This window comes from Erythrolamprus reginae, chromosome 9 (assembly GCF_031021105.1).
Source record: "Erythrolamprus reginae isolate rEryReg1 chromosome 9, rEryReg1.hap1, whole genome shotgun sequence".
Classification (NCBI taxonomy): domain Eukaryota; kingdom Metazoa; phylum Chordata; class Lepidosauria; order Squamata; family Dipsadidae; genus Erythrolamprus; species Erythrolamprus reginae.
Window position 1 is genome coordinate 13,054,796 of NC_091958.1, and position 20,023 is coordinate 13,074,818.

Sequence of the window (20,023 nt, forward strand, 5' to 3'; positions counted from 1 at the left end):
GAACCGTGTCCCTAAACACAGTAGGGGGCACAATCTGAAGTTAGTTGGGGGAAAGATCAGAAACAACGTGAGAAAATATTATTTTATTGAAAGAGTAGTAGATGCTTGGAACAAACTTCCAGCACACATGGTTGGTCAATCCACAGTCACTGAATTTAAACATGCCTGGAATAAACATGGTTAGGTTAGGTTTATTGGATTTATATGCCGCCCCTCTCCGCAAACTCGGGGCGGCTCACAACAATAATAAAAAAACAGTACAGTACATAATACCAAATCCAATGCCCACCCATCTAGTTACAATTTAAATTAATAATCTCATAAAAACAGTATATATAAAAAACAGGCACACAGTCAATGAATCAACAAAACAACATGGGCAAGGGGGAGGTGTTTTAGTTCCCCCATGCCTGACGGCAAAGGTGGATCTTAAGGAGTTTACGAAAGGCAGGGAGGGTGGGGGCAATCCTAATCTCAGGGGGGAGCTGGTTCCAGAGGGTCGGGCCCCCCACAGAGAAGGCTCTTCTCCTGGGTCCCGCCAGACGACATTGTTTAGTCGACGGGACCCGGAGAAGGCCAACTCTGTGGGACCTAACCGGTTGCTGGGATTCGTGCGGCAGGAGGCGGTCCCGAAGATATTCTGGTCCGATGCCATGAAGGGCTTTATAGGTCATAACCAACACTTTGAATTGTGACCGGAAACTGATCGGCAGCCAATGCAGACTGCGGAGTGTTGGAGTGATATGGGCATACTTGGAGAAGCCCATAATTGCTCTCGCAGCTGCATTCTGCACGATATGAAGTTTCCGAACACTTTTCAAAGGTAGCCCCATGTACAGAGCGTTACAGTAGTCGAGCCTCGAGGTGATGAGGGCATGAGTGACTGTGAGCAATGAATCCCAGTCCAAATAGGGCCGCAACTGGCGCACCAGGCGAACCTGGGCAAACGCCTCCCTCGCCACAGCTGAAAGGTGTTTTTCTAATGTGAGCTGTGGATCGAGGAGGACGCCCAAGTTGCGGACCCTCTCTGAGGGGGTCAATAATTCCCCCCCCAGGGTAATGGACGGACAGATAGAATTGTCCTTGGGATGCAAAACCCACAGCCACTCCGTCTTGTCTGGGTTGAGTTTGAGTTTGTTGACACCCATCCAGGCCCCAACAGCCTCCAGGCACCGGCACATCACTTCCACTGCTTCGTTGACTGGACATGGGGTGGAGATGTACAACTGGGTATCATCGGCATATTGATGATACCTCACCCCATGCCCCATGTCCATCCTAAGATAAAATACAGGAAATAGTATAAGGGCAGACTACATGGACCATGAGGTCTTTTTCTGCCGTCAATCTTCTGTGTTTCTATGGCTAGGGATCAGCTTGTCTGACTCAGCTAGGGATCAGGCTGCTATCAGGCCGCTTTTTGCTAGAAACTGTAGGCTCTTCTTATCAGCTGGGAGTCTGTTGGCAGCGGTGAGAGTTTTGGGTGGGTGCAGATGGCTGGGGCTGCTTGGCTTCGTTAGGGTCGCTTGGGGATTTCAGATTACTCATGGTCAGATTCTCCGGTGTCTTGTTTCTTTTTGGTTTAGGAGTAGCCTTCGGTTGTTTACGGTTGTGGAGTTATTGGTCTATCTTGCTTTGTCCGGCTGGTTCCAGATACCTCACTGCTGGTCAGTTCTTGTTTCTTTTGGTCTTAAGATATTATAGATATTAGTTTTAATGCTAACACTGTTCTGTCAATTTACTTTTATTCTGTCTGATTTACTTTAAGCTAAAAATTGAGCTCTAAAAATTACCAGTTTTGGTCTCCGGTGATGTGGTTAGCATCCAATAGAATCGCCAGGCTCTTTCATTGTTTCTCTGGGCAAAGAATGCTTTTCAAGCCCTAAGTCTTTGCAGGCTTTGTTTCCATTGCTCTACTTGCTCCAAATGTTTCTTTCCAGCCCTAAAGAAGTGCTAACAATGTTCCCAGCTGTTAGCAGCTTGCAAGCTCTTTCATTGTCACTCTCTGCAAATAATGTTTTTCAAGCCCTAAGTCTTTGCAGAGTTTTTTTCCCATTGCTCTACTTGCTCCAAATGTTTATTTCCAGCCCTGACAAGGTGCTAACAATGTTTCCAGCTCATAGTGGCTTGCAAGCTCTATCATTGTTACTCTCTCCGAATAAGGTGGGTTTTTTTTAAAGCCTTAAGCAGGGGATACAATAATGTGCTGAAGCTGACCAGACAAATGATACTAGCCAGATGAATACCTGGTAGGCAGTTATTTTTCCCTATTTTCCTCCCCAAAAACTAAGGTGTATCTTATACTATGAAAAATAAATAATTGTTGGAGAAAAAAATGTGGTGCATTATGTTGTGCATGACCCTCGTATAAAGCTTAAAAAAAATAAAAGAAAGGCAAATGTCTTAGAAGACTAAAAGAGGTTCAAGACATTCACTATCCTAGCTGCTAAAACAATAATATGGAGAGAATTGAAGGTGTGGAAGGGCTATCTTGCTGGCAATTACTGTGGATCGAACAGATTTATTTATTTTATTTATTTGTTTTGTCAAGTACGTATTGGTGGTATACAAAGATATAATAATATTTATATACATGATACTAGTAAAAGAGAAACATTAGGACAGGGGATGGAAGGCACTCTGATGCACTTATGCAGGCCCCTTGCTGACCTCTGAGGAATCGGGAGAGGTCAACAGTGGATAATCTAAGGGTAAAGTTTTGGAGGTTAGGTGATGATACTACAGAGTCTGGTAGAGTCCCATGCATCAACTACTCGGTTTCTAAAGTCGTATTGCCTGCAGTTGAGTTTAGAATGGTTTACATTGAGTTTGTATCTTTTGTGTGCTCGTGTGTTGTTGTGGTTGAAGCTGAAGTAGTTGTTGACAGGAAGGACGTTGTAGCAGATGATTTTATGGGCTATGCTTAACTACAGATCTAAAATGGGGTGGATAACTTTTTGGTGACTCAGAATTGGAATGGGGTGAGAAACAAGAAAACGATGCCTAGAAAACTATTATTGTTATTATTATTATTATTATTATTATTATTATTATTATTATTATTTAGACTTGTATGCTGCCCTTCTCTGAGGACTCGGGACAAATCTAATAGTTAAAAACTCAAAACTAAAATCCCATTACATTAACTCAATCACATCCACCCATAACATTTCATGGTCAGAAAGATCCAGAACGTGGGCACAGTAAAAAATAAAATAAAATTGTTCACTGAAAATTGGAGCAGGGATTTTGGTGTGTTCGCTGTCATGAGGTGATGGGTTGCAGTGAGAAAAATGTAATCCAGGGAGTTCTAGGCTTGCAAAAACAGGAAATCCCATACAGCTGCCAGCCACAGGCTACCTAGAAGGATGACATGAACCAGAAAGCAAAATTAGAAGTTTCGCCACTCTTCAAAGCCTTCCTGTCTTGACTTGTTTCATAACAGGAGTCCCCGAACTTGACAACTTTAAGACTGGTGGATTTCAACTCCCAGAATTCTCCAGCAAGCTGCTGCTGCTGCTTCTTCTTCTTCTTCTTCTTCTTCTTCTTCTTCTTCTTCTTCTTCTTCTTCTTCTTCTTCTTCTTCTTCTTCTTCTTCCTCCTCCTCCTCCTCCTTCTCTTCCTCTTCTTTTTTTTGCACAACTCTAATAGTAATTCAAAATGAATTATTTTCAGAAATACAATCCTGGTCCCAACTTTTCAAGACTTTTTGCTGAACAAAGGAAAATAAATGAACCAGTGATTTATGGATTTGATAACTAGAAAGAGTAATTTGTTTGTTTGTTGATTTCATTTGATTTGATTTGATTTGTATGCCGCCCCTCTCCATAGACTCGGGGCGGCTCTGAACAACAATAGAAAACAGTTCATAACAAATCTAATAATTTTAACGATTAAAATAGAAAACATTAAAATCCCCGTTATTAAAACATACACACACACAGACATACCATACTTAAATTGTATAGGCCCGAGGGAGATGATTCAATTCCCCCATGTCTGATGGCAAAGGTGGGTTTTAAGAAGTTTACGAAAGGCAGGGAGGGTGGGGGTAGTTCTAATCTCCGGGGGGAGCTGGCTCCAGAGGGTCGGGGCCGCCACAGAGAAGGCTGTTCCCCTGGGGCCCGCCAAATGACATTGTTTAGTCAACGAGACCCGGAGAAGGCCAACACTGTGGGACCTAATCGGTCGCTGGGATTCGTGCGGCAGATGTTGTTATCGATGGGGTTAAAATTAGGATTGCAGGGTGTAAGCTGTTATTATTATTATTATTATTATTATTATTATTATTATTATTATTATTATTATTAAACCTGGCTGTACAGCCAGATGTTTCGACCGGATGTGGTATTTTAATTGCCTATCAAATTATTATTATTAGTATTATTATTATTAGGTTGATCCTCATTTTCTTTTGGACAAGCACCAGCCTCAAGTCTAAGTCAATATTTCGCTCTCCAAGCATGATTTCTGCAGCTTGGATTACTTGCTGTGCAACAATTAGAAAGCCACATTTTAAAAAGAATGCATGAGTAAGCATTTGTCTACAGATGAGGGAATAGATATGAAAACTTTTTGAAAATGTGACAATGTTTTAGTTTCCAAAGACTGCAATAAAAACAGTAGAACATCAGGTAAAATATTTCGGCTGTGGGCTATAGGAAAGGCGAGATAACCACTGCAAACGAAAAACACAGAAGAATGAAAAATCCGTGTCAAAGGTTTACCTGCTTGAAAGCCAAAAAAAGGAAGAATGTGACTAGACAAGAAACCATCAATTAGAGTAAGAAATTATCAGAATGTCTCTGGCATTAAATAATAGGGTAAAACCAGATGTGAAATTAAGCAGTTTCTGACAGATTCTGAAGAACTGGTGGTGGAAATTTTGAGTAGGTCGGAGAACCAGTACATTTCACCTCTGGCTTGGCCCCAGAGTAGAGAAGGAACGGGGATTTTGCAATTCTCACACTACTCACCAGAGCCTACAAAACTTTTGCCAGACCCATCCTTGAATACAGTTCATCTGTCTGGAACCCATATCGCATCTCGGACATCAACACCCTTGAAAATGTCCAAAGATACTTCGCCAGAAGAGCCCTTCACTCCTCCACTCGAAACAGAATACACTACGAAAGCAGACTATCAGTCCTAGGTCTTGAAAGCTTAGAACTATGACGCCTAAAACACGATCTAGGTATTGCTCACAAGATCATATGCTGCAATGTTCTACCTGTCAATGACTACTTCAGCTTCAACAGCAACAACACAAGAGCACGCAACAGATTCAAACTTACGGTAATATTAACCGTTCCAAACTTGACTGTAAAAAATATGACTTCAGCAACCGAGTTGTTGAAGCGTGGAACTCATTACCAGATCGTTCAAGCCACTCCTACCTGGTCGCTTGGCCGGCAAGCCACTCCTACCCAGTCACATGACTCATTAAGCCACACCCACAAAATAAGCCACACCCACAGTGTGTGGCAGTAAAAACTTTGGCTGCCCATTACTGTGTGTAATTCTGGAATCATCATAATGGTGTCCACATTTTCCATTGTACAGGAAAGTCCACGTTTATCTATTTAGCATTTGGCACATCATCCACCGACCAGCAATATACTGTATATTAAGACTTCATAAAATCAACAAAGTTTATGAAAGAAACTGCAGCCAATCATAACTCTAGGAACAGAGAAATGATGTCATAATTGTCAAGCAGACAGTGAGGAAAAGATATCTTTGTCCTTACAGCTGCTGAAATAGTTGTGGGTATGAAAGGCATAATTTTAGATGAAGTGGAGAAGAGAAACCAGAGATGGTGCTAGGAAAAGGAGGCGGTGGCAGAAAGGGTTATATAATACTGCTAAATCTGTTTTTTTGGGGGGTGTAGATCAGTCCTAGATCGCAACAAACAGAAATCTTCCTTTCCCCTGGCATAATTGTCCAGGAATCTTTGAGACTCTCCCATTCGCTTCAGGTAAGACACCTGTGAGATAGTCTAATTAAGGAAGGAATAGCAAAGACAGTCTTAAAAGTTTGTGACTCTGCAGGAACTTTCTGCTTTTTCTATGTAGTCTAAGCCCTGAGAAGTGATAGAAATATATGTCTATAACCAATTCAGAATAAAAGATATGTAAAACTAGCACACTTCCAGAAGAAAGGGAAAGGAAATTGCTGGCATGGTTGCCAAATAAAAGGAGCTTTTATGCATATGCTCTGGGAATGTGTTGAAGTTCAAAAATTTTGGAAGGAAGTACAGAATGAAATAAATAATATGCTAAACATTAATTGGATAATTACAAAAGAATTAGCAACACTAGTTAAATATGGGGAATTACGAGAATTTAAAGAAATCAAAACAGCAGCTTTGGAAAGCGCTCAAGCAGTAGTGGTATTAGGGTGGAAGGATAGCAATAAATGGACAATCCAGAATTGGTACTGGTACATGGTGGACCACATCCACTTCGAAATTATGGAAATAAGATTAAATAACTTTGATGAAAATAAATTGGAAAAGCTGATGGCACGAAGGAATAAGGTGAAAAATTATATCTTAAGTAGAATTTATGACGACAATGTGAAAAATAAATTCCAATCACTTTTTGTATGTAAAGAAATGTAAACCGGAGCTAAGGAAGAAATTGAAACTTATTGCAAATAATTTAACCCCCTAAATGGTGGTGGTGGTTTTATTGGTGTTGGGCACGTTTTCTTTTAAGTATTTTTTTGTTTGTTGTAATAAAATTTAATTTTAAAAAAAAGAATCAAAGATATGTTAGAGATCTTAGAAGCTGGTTGAAAAGCTTTCAAATGGTGATCATGTGACCCTGAATGGCTGCAACTATTGTCAGTAGCTGCCGGTAGTAGCGGGTTGCAGTTGGTATGGTCCAATACGGCATCCCGGTAGCGAAAATGGAACTCCGCGCGTAGCTTCAGCTGACAGGTGGGTGGGCGCACATGCAGGGGTGGGCTACTGCCTGGATGGGGGGAAACTCACAGTGGGGTAGTGAGAATAGAGCTACACCCCAGAGCACTCAATTTGCACTGAAAGATGTTGAAAGAAAACGCATAAGCCATACCCACCTCTGCCGTCAGGCATGGGGGAACTGAAACATCTCCCCCTTGCCCATGTTGTTTTGGTGTTAGATTGATTGTGTGCTTGTTTTTTAATATTCTGGGGTTGTTTTTTATGAATTTTTTAGCTTAAAATTGTAATTGGATTGGTGGGTATTGGATTTGTTATTATGCATTGTTTTTACCTTGTTGTGAGCCACCCCGAGTTTGTGGAGAGGGGCGGCATATACAGTGAACCCTCGATCATCGCGAGGGTTCCGTTCCAGGACCCCACGCGATGATCGATTTTTAGCGAAGTAGCGGTGCGGAAGTAAAAACACCATCTGCGCTTGCGCAGATGGTGTTTTTGCTTCCACTGCCGCCCGCCCTTCGCCCGCCCACCCCGTTGCTCGCGCCCGCCCACCCCATTGCTCACGCTGTTGCTGGGGCCGCTTCCCAGCTGGGGAGCCGAGCTAGGGAGTCCCGACCGCCCGCGCGTTGCTGGGGAAAGCGCGCGCGCTTGGGGAATCCCTAGCTCCGCTCCCCAGCTGGGGAGCCGAGCTAGGGATTCCCCAAGCGCGCGCGCTTTCCCCAGCAACGCGCGCGCGGTCCGGACTCCCTAGCTCGGCTCCCCAGCTGGGGAGCGAGCTGCGATGTCCCCAAGCGCGCGGGCACCGCCCGCCCGCCCACGCTGTTGCTGGGGCCGCTTCCCAGCTGGGAAGCCGAGCTAGGGAGTCCGGACCGCGCGCGCGTTGCTGGGGAAAGCGCGCGCGCTTGGGGAATCCCTAGCTCCGCTCCCCAGCTGGGGAGCCGAGCTAGGGATTCCCCAAGCGCGCGCGCTTTCCCCAGCAACGCGCGCGCGGTCCGGACTCCCTAGCTCGGCTCCCCAGCTGGGGAGCGAGCTGCGATGTCCCCAAGCGCGCGGGCACCGCCCGCCCGCCCACGCTGTTGCTGGGGCCGCTTCCCAGCTGGGGAGCCGAGCTAGGGAGTCCGGACCGCGCGCGCGTTGCTGGGGAAAGCGCGCGCGCTTGGGGAATCCCTAGCTCCGCTCCCCAGCTGGGAAGCGGAGCTAGGGATTCCCCAAGCGCGCGCGCTTTCCCCAGCAACACGCGCGCGGTCCGGACTCCCTAGCTCGGCTCCCCAGCTGGGGAGCGAGCTGCGATGTCCCCAAGCGCGCGGGCACCGCCCGCCCGCCCACGCTGTTGCTGGGGCCGCTTCCCAGCTGGGGAGCCGAGCTGGGGTGTCCCCGCGCGTGCCGCCCGCCCGCCCACGCCGTTGCTCGCGCCGCCGCTGGGGTCTTACGGGGGCAAGAGGGGGAAGACCCAGGGAAGCCTCTGCCCGGCGGGGAAACTCCACCATCTACGCATGCGTGGAAGGGCACGCATGCGTAGATGGTGGAGTTTACTTCCGGGTTGAAAACTCGCGAAATAGCCCTTTCGCGATCCTTGAGGACGCGAAACTCGAGGGTTCACTGTACATCCAATAAATCTAATCTAATCTAATCCACAGTGTGGTAGTAAAAATTTTGGTAGCCCCTCACTGCGCATAGGTCAGCACGAGATTTGGCTTCTGTGCATGTTCTGGAAGCCAAATCTCATATGACGACATGTGTGAGTGTGAGATTTCGCTGATTTTTGCCGATTTTTTGCTTTTGTGAATGCTTCACTTAACAATCATAATACATACACACACACATACAAAATCATAAAAGCAGGTGCTTGGACAACTGCCCTGCTTAGTATTGGAAATTCTGGTTCTTCCGCTTACGGCAATAAGTCGAGATTTACCTGTTGTTGTGTTTAAGAGAATCCACTTCAGGCTAGTCCAATAATGGTAACCTCTTCTTATTTGGAGGTGCAGATGTCACCTGTCCAAAGACCAACAGTGTTGAAAAGCAAAAATGAAGGGTCAGAATGTTTTAAGTAGCTCGGAACATTTATTGAGTTTGTTAACTCTCAAGTAACTGTGAAACTGTAACAACTCAGTATAAGTAGAACAGTTAGTAGGACGAACGAACACTTCAGAACCCTGACAGCTCTATTTATACGAGCGGTATTTACACTATTTATACAAGCACTATTTATATGAACAGTAACAGCCAATCCGGTTGAAGGAAACTCCCGCTTCCTGAACCAACCAATCCGGGGTGCTTTGGTCGTTGTCAGGGACGTAACACACTTCAGGCAAGTCTAATAACGGTAACCTCTTTTTATTTGGAGATGCAGATGTCACCACCTGTCAAAAGGCCAACAGTGTTGACGTGCCAAATTCAAGGGTCAGAATGTTTCAAGTAGCTCGGAACATCCTGATAACCGGAAGCAACCGGGGAATCGGACTTGGACTGTTGAAAGAGCTGGTGAAATTGAACCCTGCTTCTGGACATATTTTTGCAACCTGTAGGAACCCTACTGGACCTGAATCGAAGGTATGTAGAAGACCAACCATAATTCAACCTCTTTAAGATATGAGCTGGAGTAACGTACTGATGTGGGCTTCCGTGAAAGGCTGCCAATATTTTTACTGCCATGCCATGGCCTTGGCTTATTGTGTGGGTGTGGCTTCAGAGTCATGTGACTGGGTAGGAATGGCTTGCTGGCCCTGAGACCAGGTGGGAGTGGCTTGACAATCATGTGACCGGGGGTTGCTTAAAAGTCATGTGACTGGGTGGGAGTGTATTTTCCCTTTGAGTCTCTTGATCTCTTGGAATTTTTCTTACAGTGCTAAAAAAAGGGGGGGGGGGGACCCTTTTGTATTGGACCTGAGATTGCAGAAGATACATTTTGATGTTTTATCCATTTGTTTAACCTGTTCTTTTTTAACATTTTCTTTCTCAATTGCAGGCTTTGCAGAATTTTGCTAGTCAGCACAACAATACTCACATCATTCAATTAGGTATGGCATCGTTACTCTCTGGGTATTTATTGCAATAGAAGCCTACTCTACTTTATTCCATTCTAAAAAACTAACATCAATCTGCGAAGTCAGGAAGTCTGTATTAACTGTACCAAGTCTTCTACCCCTCAATTTTTTTTTACTCTCTGGAACACTAGGGAAGGTCCCTTCTGAGACACCGTAGGCATCCCCCCCCCCCGTTTTACTCAAATACTGTATTTCATTTAAAAGGTAAAAGGTTCCCTATCCATGTAAAACGTTCCCTATATGGAATTCACTTCCGGAAGAGGTCCTGACAGCTGTCAGCCTTGACATCTTCAAGGCAGGATTAGACAGATTCATTGATGCCAAGTGTATCAGTGGTTATTGAAACGGATGTCCATGTGCTGCCTCTATGTTGGTTGAGGCTGACATAATTCCATTTGTTGGGGGACAAGGGAAAGGGAGGGTTTTGCCTTCTCTTTCTGCTCAAGATCCCCACGGACAATTTGTGGGCCACTGTGTGACACAGAATGCTGGACTCAATGGGCTTTGGCCTGATTCAGCATGGCTGTTCTTATGTTCTTATAATTAATAATAATAATAATAATAATAATAATAATAATAATAATAATAATTTATTGGATTTGTATGCCACCCCTGTCTGTAGAACTATGTTCTTATGTTCTTATGTTCTTATGTTATGTCCTTATGTCCTTATGTCCTTATGTCCTTATGTTCTTATCCAGTTCTGTCTGACTCTAGGGCATGGTGTTCATATCCTTTTCTTGGCCCTAGGGAGCCAGTGTTAACTGATGACAATTTTCTTTTTAAAAAAAAAATTTTTTTTTATTATATTACAAAGGTAAAAAAAGAAGAGCAAATATATCTTATTTTACATCACTATTTCGACGTATGCTTATAGTTATATAATCATTGTACTTATCTTCTTAATTATTTTGTACAGATATTCCATATCATTTCAAAACGAAAAGGCTATTATTTCAACAATTAAGAATAGATTCTAAACTTTCTATCTAAATACTTTGTACATTCTTGCCCTTCACTCACCCAACCCCCCCCCCCTATTGAACTGTTTTATAACAGTTCCAGATTTCTTTAATTGTTGGTATGCGGCATATGGCAGCAGCGGTTTTTACGAGATTTTATTCTGACATACACTTTATCTAAGGTCAGTTTGGATTGAGTTTAATATCAAATCAATGACAATTTTCATGGACATTTGACCAGCATAGCTATAAGCCCCAAACGCTGTTACGGTTCCATCAAAGTGGTACCTATTTATCTACTCACATTTGCATGCTTTCAACTGCTAGGTAGGCAAAATCCATTTCCGAGATTACAGTAGTCCCTCGCTATACCGCGCTTCACCTACTGCGGCTTCACTTCATCGCGGGTTTCTGAGGAAGTCGATCGGCAGATTTAAACAGCCTACCAAACTCGATCGGCAGGTTTTTCAAAATAAAAGAAAATATCTAAAATTGTAAATACTGTATTTAAATACTGTATCTAAAATAAATACTGTGTGGGAAGGGTTTATAAACACTTCAAACAATGAAAACCTACCAAACAATTACAATATAAATACTTAAATAAGTAATATCAGTCGATAAATTCCCCATCGCGGATTTCACCTATCGCAGCCGGGTCTGGAACGTAACACCAGCGATAGGTGAGGGATTACTGTATTACCCAGGCTGCAGCTTTCATTCCTTTCTCCGAAGGTCTCTTCTTTTCCATTATATTTTACCTGCGCTCATCAAGCTAGGAACCACATCATTTTTACTGATACCTGTCCTGTTATCTTTCTTCTGTGTGTGGTAGATGCGTCAGACGTGTCCAGCATAAGGCGGGCGGCATCAGAAATGGAATCCTATCTGAAAGGACAAGGGCTCAATCTGCTAATCAACAATGCTGGCAGAAATTCTCAAGCCCTTTTCCTGGAAAACGTCGATCAAGAAGATATGCTATTGTCATACAAGACCAATACAGTGGGACCTCTCCTAATGGTCAAGGTAAGTCTGGTTTAGGGGCCTAGGTGCTATACAGCAGTGATGGGCTCCTATGGGTACAGTTGGGTACGCAGAACTGGTAGAAAAAAAGTGATTTTCTTTTCTTTTTTTTCCTTCTGGGCTCTGGGTATGTTTTTCCTATCACGGTAAATCAGGTTCAAAGCAGTGTTCCCTCTAATTTTTTGGGGGGATGGGCGGAAAAGTATAGTGTCTGAGCAGCAATTCCTTTCGGGACTGGGCGGCACAGAAATAATAAATAAATAAATAAATAAATAAATAAACAAACAAACAAACAAACAAACAAACAAACAAACTTTAAAAACCACCCTGTTTTGCCTCAGAGAATTTCAAAATAAAATACTGTACTGTGTGTCTATAACAGTAAGCTCATAATAGGGCAACTCTATCAATATCAAAATGCCACTTAAATAGTTGAGCTAGTTTCAAACTAGATTTTGATTTTCTTTCTCTCTTCCTTACTCCCATTCTTTTTCTTTCTCTTTTCCTTCCTCTCTTTTTTCTATCTGTTTCTCTCTCTTCCTCTCTTCCTTTCTCTCTCCTTCCCTCTCACTCTTTCCCTCTCGGCTTCTGGGCAGGTTTGGAAAACTCTGAGTTGATGATGATTTTTAAGTGAGCGATTGCTCACTGCTCAGCTTAGAGGGAACTATGGTTCAAAGTGTATAATTTTAGAAGAACTGTGTGTGTGTGTGTGTACATACACACACACTTTCTATAGTAGATAATATATATTTTTGTGTACACATATGGCATATATACATAGAATTAAAGAGTATGTTTTGGATGTTCAGTAATAATAAATAGATGGGGAAATTGTATCTCTTTGAGGCAAGGAGAGGCCAGGCACCCTAACCCAAACCCTTAATGTTAGTGATGTCAAGTTGGCCAACTTTAAGTCAGTCACATGACCTTTAAGCCACCCCGGTCACATGGTTGTCAAGCCACTTCCATCTGGTCACATGTCTAGTAAGCCACACCCACAAAATAAAGCCATACCCACAGTGTGGTAGTAATTTTTTTTGCCGCCCTTCACTGCTCTACAGGTAGTCCAAGAAGGTCAATCATGAGCCAATGAGATTGGAGGTGGCACCAAAAAACCCCATGATTTGGGAAATTTTAAAAAGACAGTGAGAATAAAACTAGCGGTCTGAAGGAGATCCAGGGAGAAGAAAAATGTAACGTTTTGGCCTACTGTTTTATATGTATTTTAGGAATTCCTGCCTCTCCTGAAGAAGGCTGCCAAGGAGACCACAAAAGGCAACGTGGGAGGCCCCAAGGCAGTTGTCGCCAACATATCTACTGTCATTAGCTCCATTGGGCAGGGTTTTAAAAACCTATCAATAGAAGTTCCTCCAATGTACCAATATCGTGTCAGCAAGGTAATTTGGAATTTTTGTTATTTTGAACATAACGAGATCCTCCAAGGCGTGTCTAGCCCCTCTTGGGTCAATCTCTGGCTCCAGTAGCCTCTGATCAATATGAAGTCTTTGTAAAGAGAAGCTGGACTGGGACCAAAGTCTAGAAGATGTCTGACCATCCGAGAAAGACTTGTTTAAATGATGATGGAAATGATGATGGAAACTCAGGTCCCCACATGAAGGTTACGTTATACTAGAAACATAGAAACATAGAAGATTGACAGCAGAAAAAGACTTCATGGTCCATCTTGTCTGCCTTTATACTATTTCCTGTATTTTATCTTAGGATTGATATACAGTGATACCTCGTCTTACGAACTTAATTGGTTCTGGGACGAGGTTGGTAAGGTGAAAAGTTTGTAAGACGAAACAATGTTTTCCATAGGAATGAATGGAAAAGCGATTAATGCATGTAAGCCCCAAACGTACCCCTTTTGTCAGCCGAAGCGCCCGTTTTTGCACTGCTGGGATTATTATTATTATTATTATTATTATTATTATTATTTATTAGATTTGTATGCTGCCCCTCTCCGTAGACCCACCATGGGAAACCCCACCTCCGGACTTCCGTGTTTTTGTTATGCTGCAGGGGAATCCCAGCAGTGCAAAAATGGGTGCATCGCTGGCAATGGAAGTCCGGAGGTGGGGTTTCCCAGCGAGGGGAGCTTCAGTGAAATTGCAGCATCACAAAACACAGAAGTCCTCGAAATCCCACCTCCGGACTTCTGTGTTTTTGTGATGCTGTGATTTCGCTGAGGCTCTCCGCGCTGGGAAACCCCACCTCCGGACTTCCGTTGCCAGGGAAGCACCAGTTTTTGTGCTGCTTGGATTCCCCTGTAGCCTCGCAAAAAACACAGAAGTCCATAGGTGGTGTTTCCCATGGAGGGGAGCCTCAGGGGAATCCCAGGAGTGCAAAATGGGCGCTTCGCTGGCAACAAAAATCTGGAGGTGGGGCATTCCAGTGGCGGCGGCTTGGGTTTGTAAGGTGAAAATAGTTTGGAAGAAGAGGCAAAAAAATCTTAAACCCCGAATTTGTATCTCAAAATGTTTGTATGACGAGGGGTTTGTAAGACGATGTATCACTGTATGTTTATCCCAGGCATGTTTAAATTCAGTTACTGTGGATTTACCAGTCACGTCTGCTGGACATTTGTTCCAAGCATCAACTAATCTTTCAGTAAAATAATATTTTCTCCTGTTGCTTCTGATCTTTTCCCCAACTAACTTCAGATTGTGTCCCCTTGTTCTTGTGTTCACTTTCCTATTGAAAACACTTCCCTCCTGAACCTTATTTAACCCTTTAATAAATGTTTTGATCATGTCTCCCCTTTCCCTTCTGTCCTTCAGACTATACAGATTGAGTTCAGTAAGTCTTTCCTGATAAGTTTTATGCTTGAGACCTTCCACCATTTTTGTAGCCCATCTTTGGACGCATTCAGTTTTATCAATGTAGGTGAGGTCTCCAGAACTTAACACTGTATTCCAAATGTGGTCTCACCTGCACTCTATACAGCGGGATCACAATCTCCCTCTTCCTGTATGTTACACCTCTAGCTATGCAGCCAAGCGTTCTACATGCTTTCCCTACCACCTGACCGCAGTGTTCACCCATTTTGAGATTGTCAGACATCACTATCTCTAAATCCTTCTCTTCTGAAGTTTTTGCTAACATAGAACTGCCAATACAGTACTCAGATTGATGATTCCTTTTCCCCAAATGCATTATTTTACATTTGGAAACATTAAACTGCAGTTTCCGTTGCTTTGATCACTTATCTAGTAAAGCTAAATCATTTGCCATATTACAGATGCCTCCAGGAATATCAACCCTATTGCACACTTTAGAATCATTGGCAAATAGGCAAACCTTCCCTTCAGAAGACAAGAACCTCAGTTGACGCAACCCACACCTCCCTGTCACAACTCCCCTCACAAGTCCCATGCCTGACATGACCCTCAGCTCCTATTACCTCCCAGTCACAAGACCTACTGACCACATGGCCTTATAAGCAGAAGAAAACCAACATGGACATCCCTGAAACTCTGCTGAAGATGTTACCTCGTCTAGTAATGAAACAATTTGAAACCAGGCCACAAACTCAGAGACAAACCTCATCCTACACCTGAGTGACAGATATTCACCACTATTGCAAACTGATTTATTGCTAAATGGCTATGCACAGGAATCTTCTCAATTCGGAGTCAGAAGCAACTTGGACCTCGACAGGTGTCCACAGCCAATGTTCCCTCTAATTTTTTTTCGGTGTGGGCGGAAAAGTATAGTGTCTGAGCGACAGTCCCTTTGGGACTGGGCGGCATAGAAGTATAAATAAATAAATAAATAAACAAACAAACAAACAAACAAACAAACAAACAAGGGGAAAAATCCCTTCTTTTTAATTAAAAGAACTTAGTAATTAAAAAAACCCAAAATCCATTACTATTAAAAGTAAAACTAGCAGCAAAACTATTAATAAAAACAGGTGAGGACTCAGGGTTTTTTTCTGTTATTATTTAAGTGCTTTTACCATATGCTTTAAATCAAGAGTCACTTCTCTCTCTGTTTCTCTCTCCTGTCATTTTCTGCCTCAATCATTTCCTCATTTCTCTTTTTTTCTCCTTTTTTCTATCATTTCTCTCTCTCTCTTCCTTCGACTATTCTCGCTATCTCTCTTCCTCTCTCTCACTCTCTTCCTTCCTCTCTCATCTTTCTTTCTTTCTCTCTCTCTCTTTCTCTATCTTGCTTTCTTCCTCTCTCTCACTCTCTTTCTTCCTCTCTCATTTCTTTCTTTCTTTCTCTCTCTCTCTTTCTCTATCTTGCTTTCTTCCTCTCTCTCACTCTCTTCCTTCCTCTCTCATCTCTCTCTCTCTCTCTCTCTTTCTTTCTTTCCTTCTCTCTCTTTATCTCTCCCCCTCTTGCTCTCTCTCTTTTTCTCACTTTCCCTCTCTTGTTTTCTTTCTCTTACTCTTCCTCGTTCTCTCTCTCTTGCTATCTCTTTCTCTCCCCCCTCTTTCTCTCTCTCTCTCTTTCTCACTTTCTCTCTATCTTGCTCTGTCGCTCTCACTCTCATTCTCCGGAGGCTGGCAAAAGTGATTTACAATGTGGGGCGCGCGGGCTGGTGCGCGCTCTCCCCATCTCCCTGCCAGCCCGCCCGGAACATTCAAAATAAGAAAACCCTTCGTTCTTTCTTTGAATGTTCAAAGTAGATGGGAGATGGGGAGAGCGCGCGCCGGCTGCCCCCTGCCTGCCCGCCCGATCCGCCTCTCTTTCTCCTCCGCTGCAAGAGAGGCAGGGCAGGTGTTCTCCGGAGGAGAAAGAGAGGCAGATCGGGTGGGCGGGGGGCAGCCAGCGCGCGCTCTCCACATCTCCCTGCCAGCCCCCCGGAACATTGAAAATAAGAAAACCCTTCGCTCTTACTTTGAATGTTCAAAGTAGATGGGAGATGGGGAGAGTGCGCGCCGGCCCGCACACCCCACATTATAAATCACTTTTGCCAGCCTCCAGAGAACGCCGGCCCCGCCTCTCTTGCAATGGAGGAGAAAGAGAGGCGGATCGGGTGGGGGGGGCAGGGCCGAGAGGCCAGGAGCGTGAGGGGGCCGGAGGCACCATGGAGAGGCAGGGGAAGCCGCGGCTCCCTTCTACTTCCCGCGCCTCCCCACCCACCCCCCCTGCAGGCTGGCAGGGGGATGGGGAGCGCGTGACCGAGGAAAAGGGTGTGCGGAGGCTATTTTGGAGCGCGTGCGCACGCACACAGCTTACGAGGATCAATGTCCACAGCACTCAAGGAGGGTTGGACTTAGTTTGCTTGTGACAATGTAGGGACTCTAGGCTGATCCCTCTTTTCATCCCACCTCTCGAAATTCTTCCATTCATTCTCTCATGCTTTGTTTTATAGACAGCGTTGAACATGGTCAATGCTTGCCTTGCAGTGGAACTGAAAAAAGATGGAATTTCATCTGTTCTGCTCCATCCTGGATGGGTGAAAACTGAAATGGGGTCAGATCAGGTACTATAAATGTGTTCTTATAAGGTACCATGCAGCTTCTTCTCTGGTAACATTGATCTGCTAACCACAGCATACAAAACATTTGCCAGACCAATCCTAGAATACAGCTCACCTGTATGGAACCCACATTGCATATCTGATGTCAACACAATTGAGAGAGTCCAGAAATATTTCACAAGACGATTCCTTCTCTCCTATAATTGTTTGACAAAATTTATAAATAAATAAACAAATAAAATAAAGGTGTTGGGAGGGGATAATGAATATTCTCAGAAAAATTGGAAACTTAGTAATTGAGAGCTAGTTTGGTTTAGACATTCACCTGATGATTGGCTCAAGGTCATCCAATTGGCTTTCATGCCCAAAACAGGATTATTGCATATTAAAATTTCAACAACTACAACAAGAATAAGGATGTAAACCAATTTGCAGAACCCTAATCCAGCTTCTCCTTTTCTCGCAGGCTCCTATGACAGTGGAGGAGAGTAGTAAGGGTTTGGTGAAGGTGATTGCCGGCTTAGATTCCTCGTCTTCCGGGACTTTTCTGGATTGGCAGGGGAATAAAATAGTCTGGTGAACAGAATAAGCATCCTTGAGCTTCCTGCTGGGAAGAAGCATGAGACCTTGGTGAACCGAAAGGAGAAATCTTCCCGCCGGCTTCTGCTGCAGGACAAACCTGTCGCTAAGCATGTGTTGATTATTATCAATAAAATGTACCATGGTCATGGAAAAATCTTACCATCACCTTTCATCCCAAGTGCCACTTATTTATTTGTTTGCTTGTTTATTTTTCTATCTATCTATCTATCTATCTATCTATCTATCTATCTATCTATCTATCTATCTATCTATCTATCTATCTATCTATCTATCTGTTCTGCCGGGCTCTATGGTAAGAGTCTCCCGAAAATTCAAGGGTACAAATTTCATACACACACACACACTTGAAAGTTCAAAAACAATGTTCTTTATCACAAAAACTCAAAAGAAACAAAGCACCCTTTTTGTATTGCAAAGAGCACTCGTCCCAAAACAACCTGGCAGTCTGTGCAATCCCATTAATCAGTCCTTAAGTACTTAGCTAGCAGCTGTGAAGGAACGTCACAGCCCTCCTTCTTCCATAAAGTGAGACTCCCACATTTTGCTCTGCTTTGGTTTCAAAGTTGTGAAAAATCAACAAAGTCTGGAAGCAGCAAGGCACAGTCCTGAAGAAACAACAATCAGATAATCTTCCACAACGGCCAAGCCAGCACGCTGCTATTTATATCAGCAGCTCTAATTACTGGAGCACCACCCAAACACAGGTGGCCTCTCTTATCTCCTGTAATATTTCTGCAATTGGTCTCTTCTATGCATAATTCTGCGCATGCGTGGGTCTAACACTTCCTCATCTGAATCGACCGAAGATAACGGAGATTGGCTTCCTGGGCTGTGTGCCATGCGCCCCTCTTCCAAGTCACCCCCACCTTTTTCTTCATCTGAGGAAACTGCACTACCTGACTCTGTTGGCAATAAAACAGGCCTATGACATGTTGATATTTCCCCTGCATCCACCTCCACATTCCTTGGGGCAGGAGCTGGGCCAGAGCCAACCACAACACTATCTATCTATCTATCTATCTATCTATCTATCTATCTATCTATCTATCTATCTATCTATCTATCTATCTATCTGCCACTGCTCTCCAGGGACTCGAGGCGGCTTAAAAGATATTTTAAAAACCCAATAAAATACCCTAAATCCAATTATAAAATTAACTAACAAGTCTAAAATCCCAATTTCTTAAAAACCAATCACTCTCATTCAAACAATATAACATGCATTCCATTCATCAACCAGCAGATAACATCAAATGCTCCCAGGCCTGTTGGCAGAAGTGCGTCTTAAGACCCTTATGGAAGGCGAGGAGGGTGGGGGCAGTGCGAATCTCTGGAGGGAGCTGATTCCAGAGGGCTGGGGCCCCCACAGAGAAGGCTTTTCCCCTAGGCACCACGAAGCCCCGGGCGGCTCGAGTCTCATAAAGTCAAGAGAGTTTATGAACAAAATTGCAGCCAATCATAACTCTAGGAACAGAGAAATGATGTCATAATTGTCATGCAGACAGTGAGGAAAATATATCTTTGTCCTTTCAGCTGCTGAAATAGTTGTGGGTATGAAAGGCATAATTTTAGATGAAGTGGAGAAAAGAAATATAGAGATGGTGCTAGAGAAAGGAGGTGACAGAAAGAGTTATATAATACAGTTAAATCTGTGTTTTTGGGGGGTGTAAATCAGTCCTGGATCGCAACAATAGAAATCTTTCTCTCCCCTATCATAATTGTCCAGGACAATCTCTTTGAGACTCTCCCATTTGCTTCAGGTAAGACACCTGCAAGAAAGTCTGATTAGAGAAGGAATAGCAAAGCCAGTCATTAAAGTTTGTGACTCCAGGACCTTTCTGTTTTTTCTACATAGCCTAAGCCATGAAAAATGATAGAAATACAGTGGTACCTCTACCTACAAATGCCTCTACTTACAGACTTTTCTAGATCAAGACCAGGTGCTAGTTTAATAATGGTAACCTCTTCTTATTTGGAGAAGCAGATGTCACCACCTGTCCAAAGACCAACAGTTTTAAAGATG

At 43.5% G+C, this 20,023-nt stretch overlaps 1 protein-coding gene across 1 annotated transcript; it reads left to right on the forward strand.

Moving 5' to 3' along the window:
• The first annotated feature begins 1,593 nt into the window (after positions 1-1,593).
• On the forward strand, positions 1,594-18,107 carry LOC139172509 (C-signal-like). The gene is made up of 7 exons (XM_070761658.1): positions 1,594-1,667; positions 9,279-9,478; positions 9,894-9,945; positions 11,770-11,960; positions 13,187-13,354; positions 17,290-17,400; positions 17,864-18,107. Exons 2-7 carry the CDS (start codon positions 9,335-9,337, stop codon positions 17,975-17,977), a joined length of 780 nt encoding a protein of 259 aa, XP_070617759.1. The 5' UTR covers positions 1,594-1,667; positions 9,279-9,334; the 3' UTR covers positions 17,978-18,107.
• The last annotated feature ends 1,916 nt before the right edge of the window (positions 18,108-20,023 follow it).

Excerpts from the sequence above, each read along its gene's own strand:
- LOC139172509 (XM_070761658.1), top strand. The coding sequence starts at position 9,335 with ATGTTTCAAGTAGCTCGGAACATCCTGATAACCGGAAGCAACCGGGGA. Across the intron at positions 11,961-13,186 it reads GACCTCTCCTAATGGTCAAG|GAATTCCTGCCTCTCCTGAA; the intron begins GTAAGTCTGGTT and ends TATGTATTTTAG. Across the intron at positions 17,401-17,863 it reads CTGAAATGGGGTCAGATCAG|GCTCCTATGACAGTGGAGGA; the intron begins GTACTATAAATG and ends CTTTTCTCGCAG.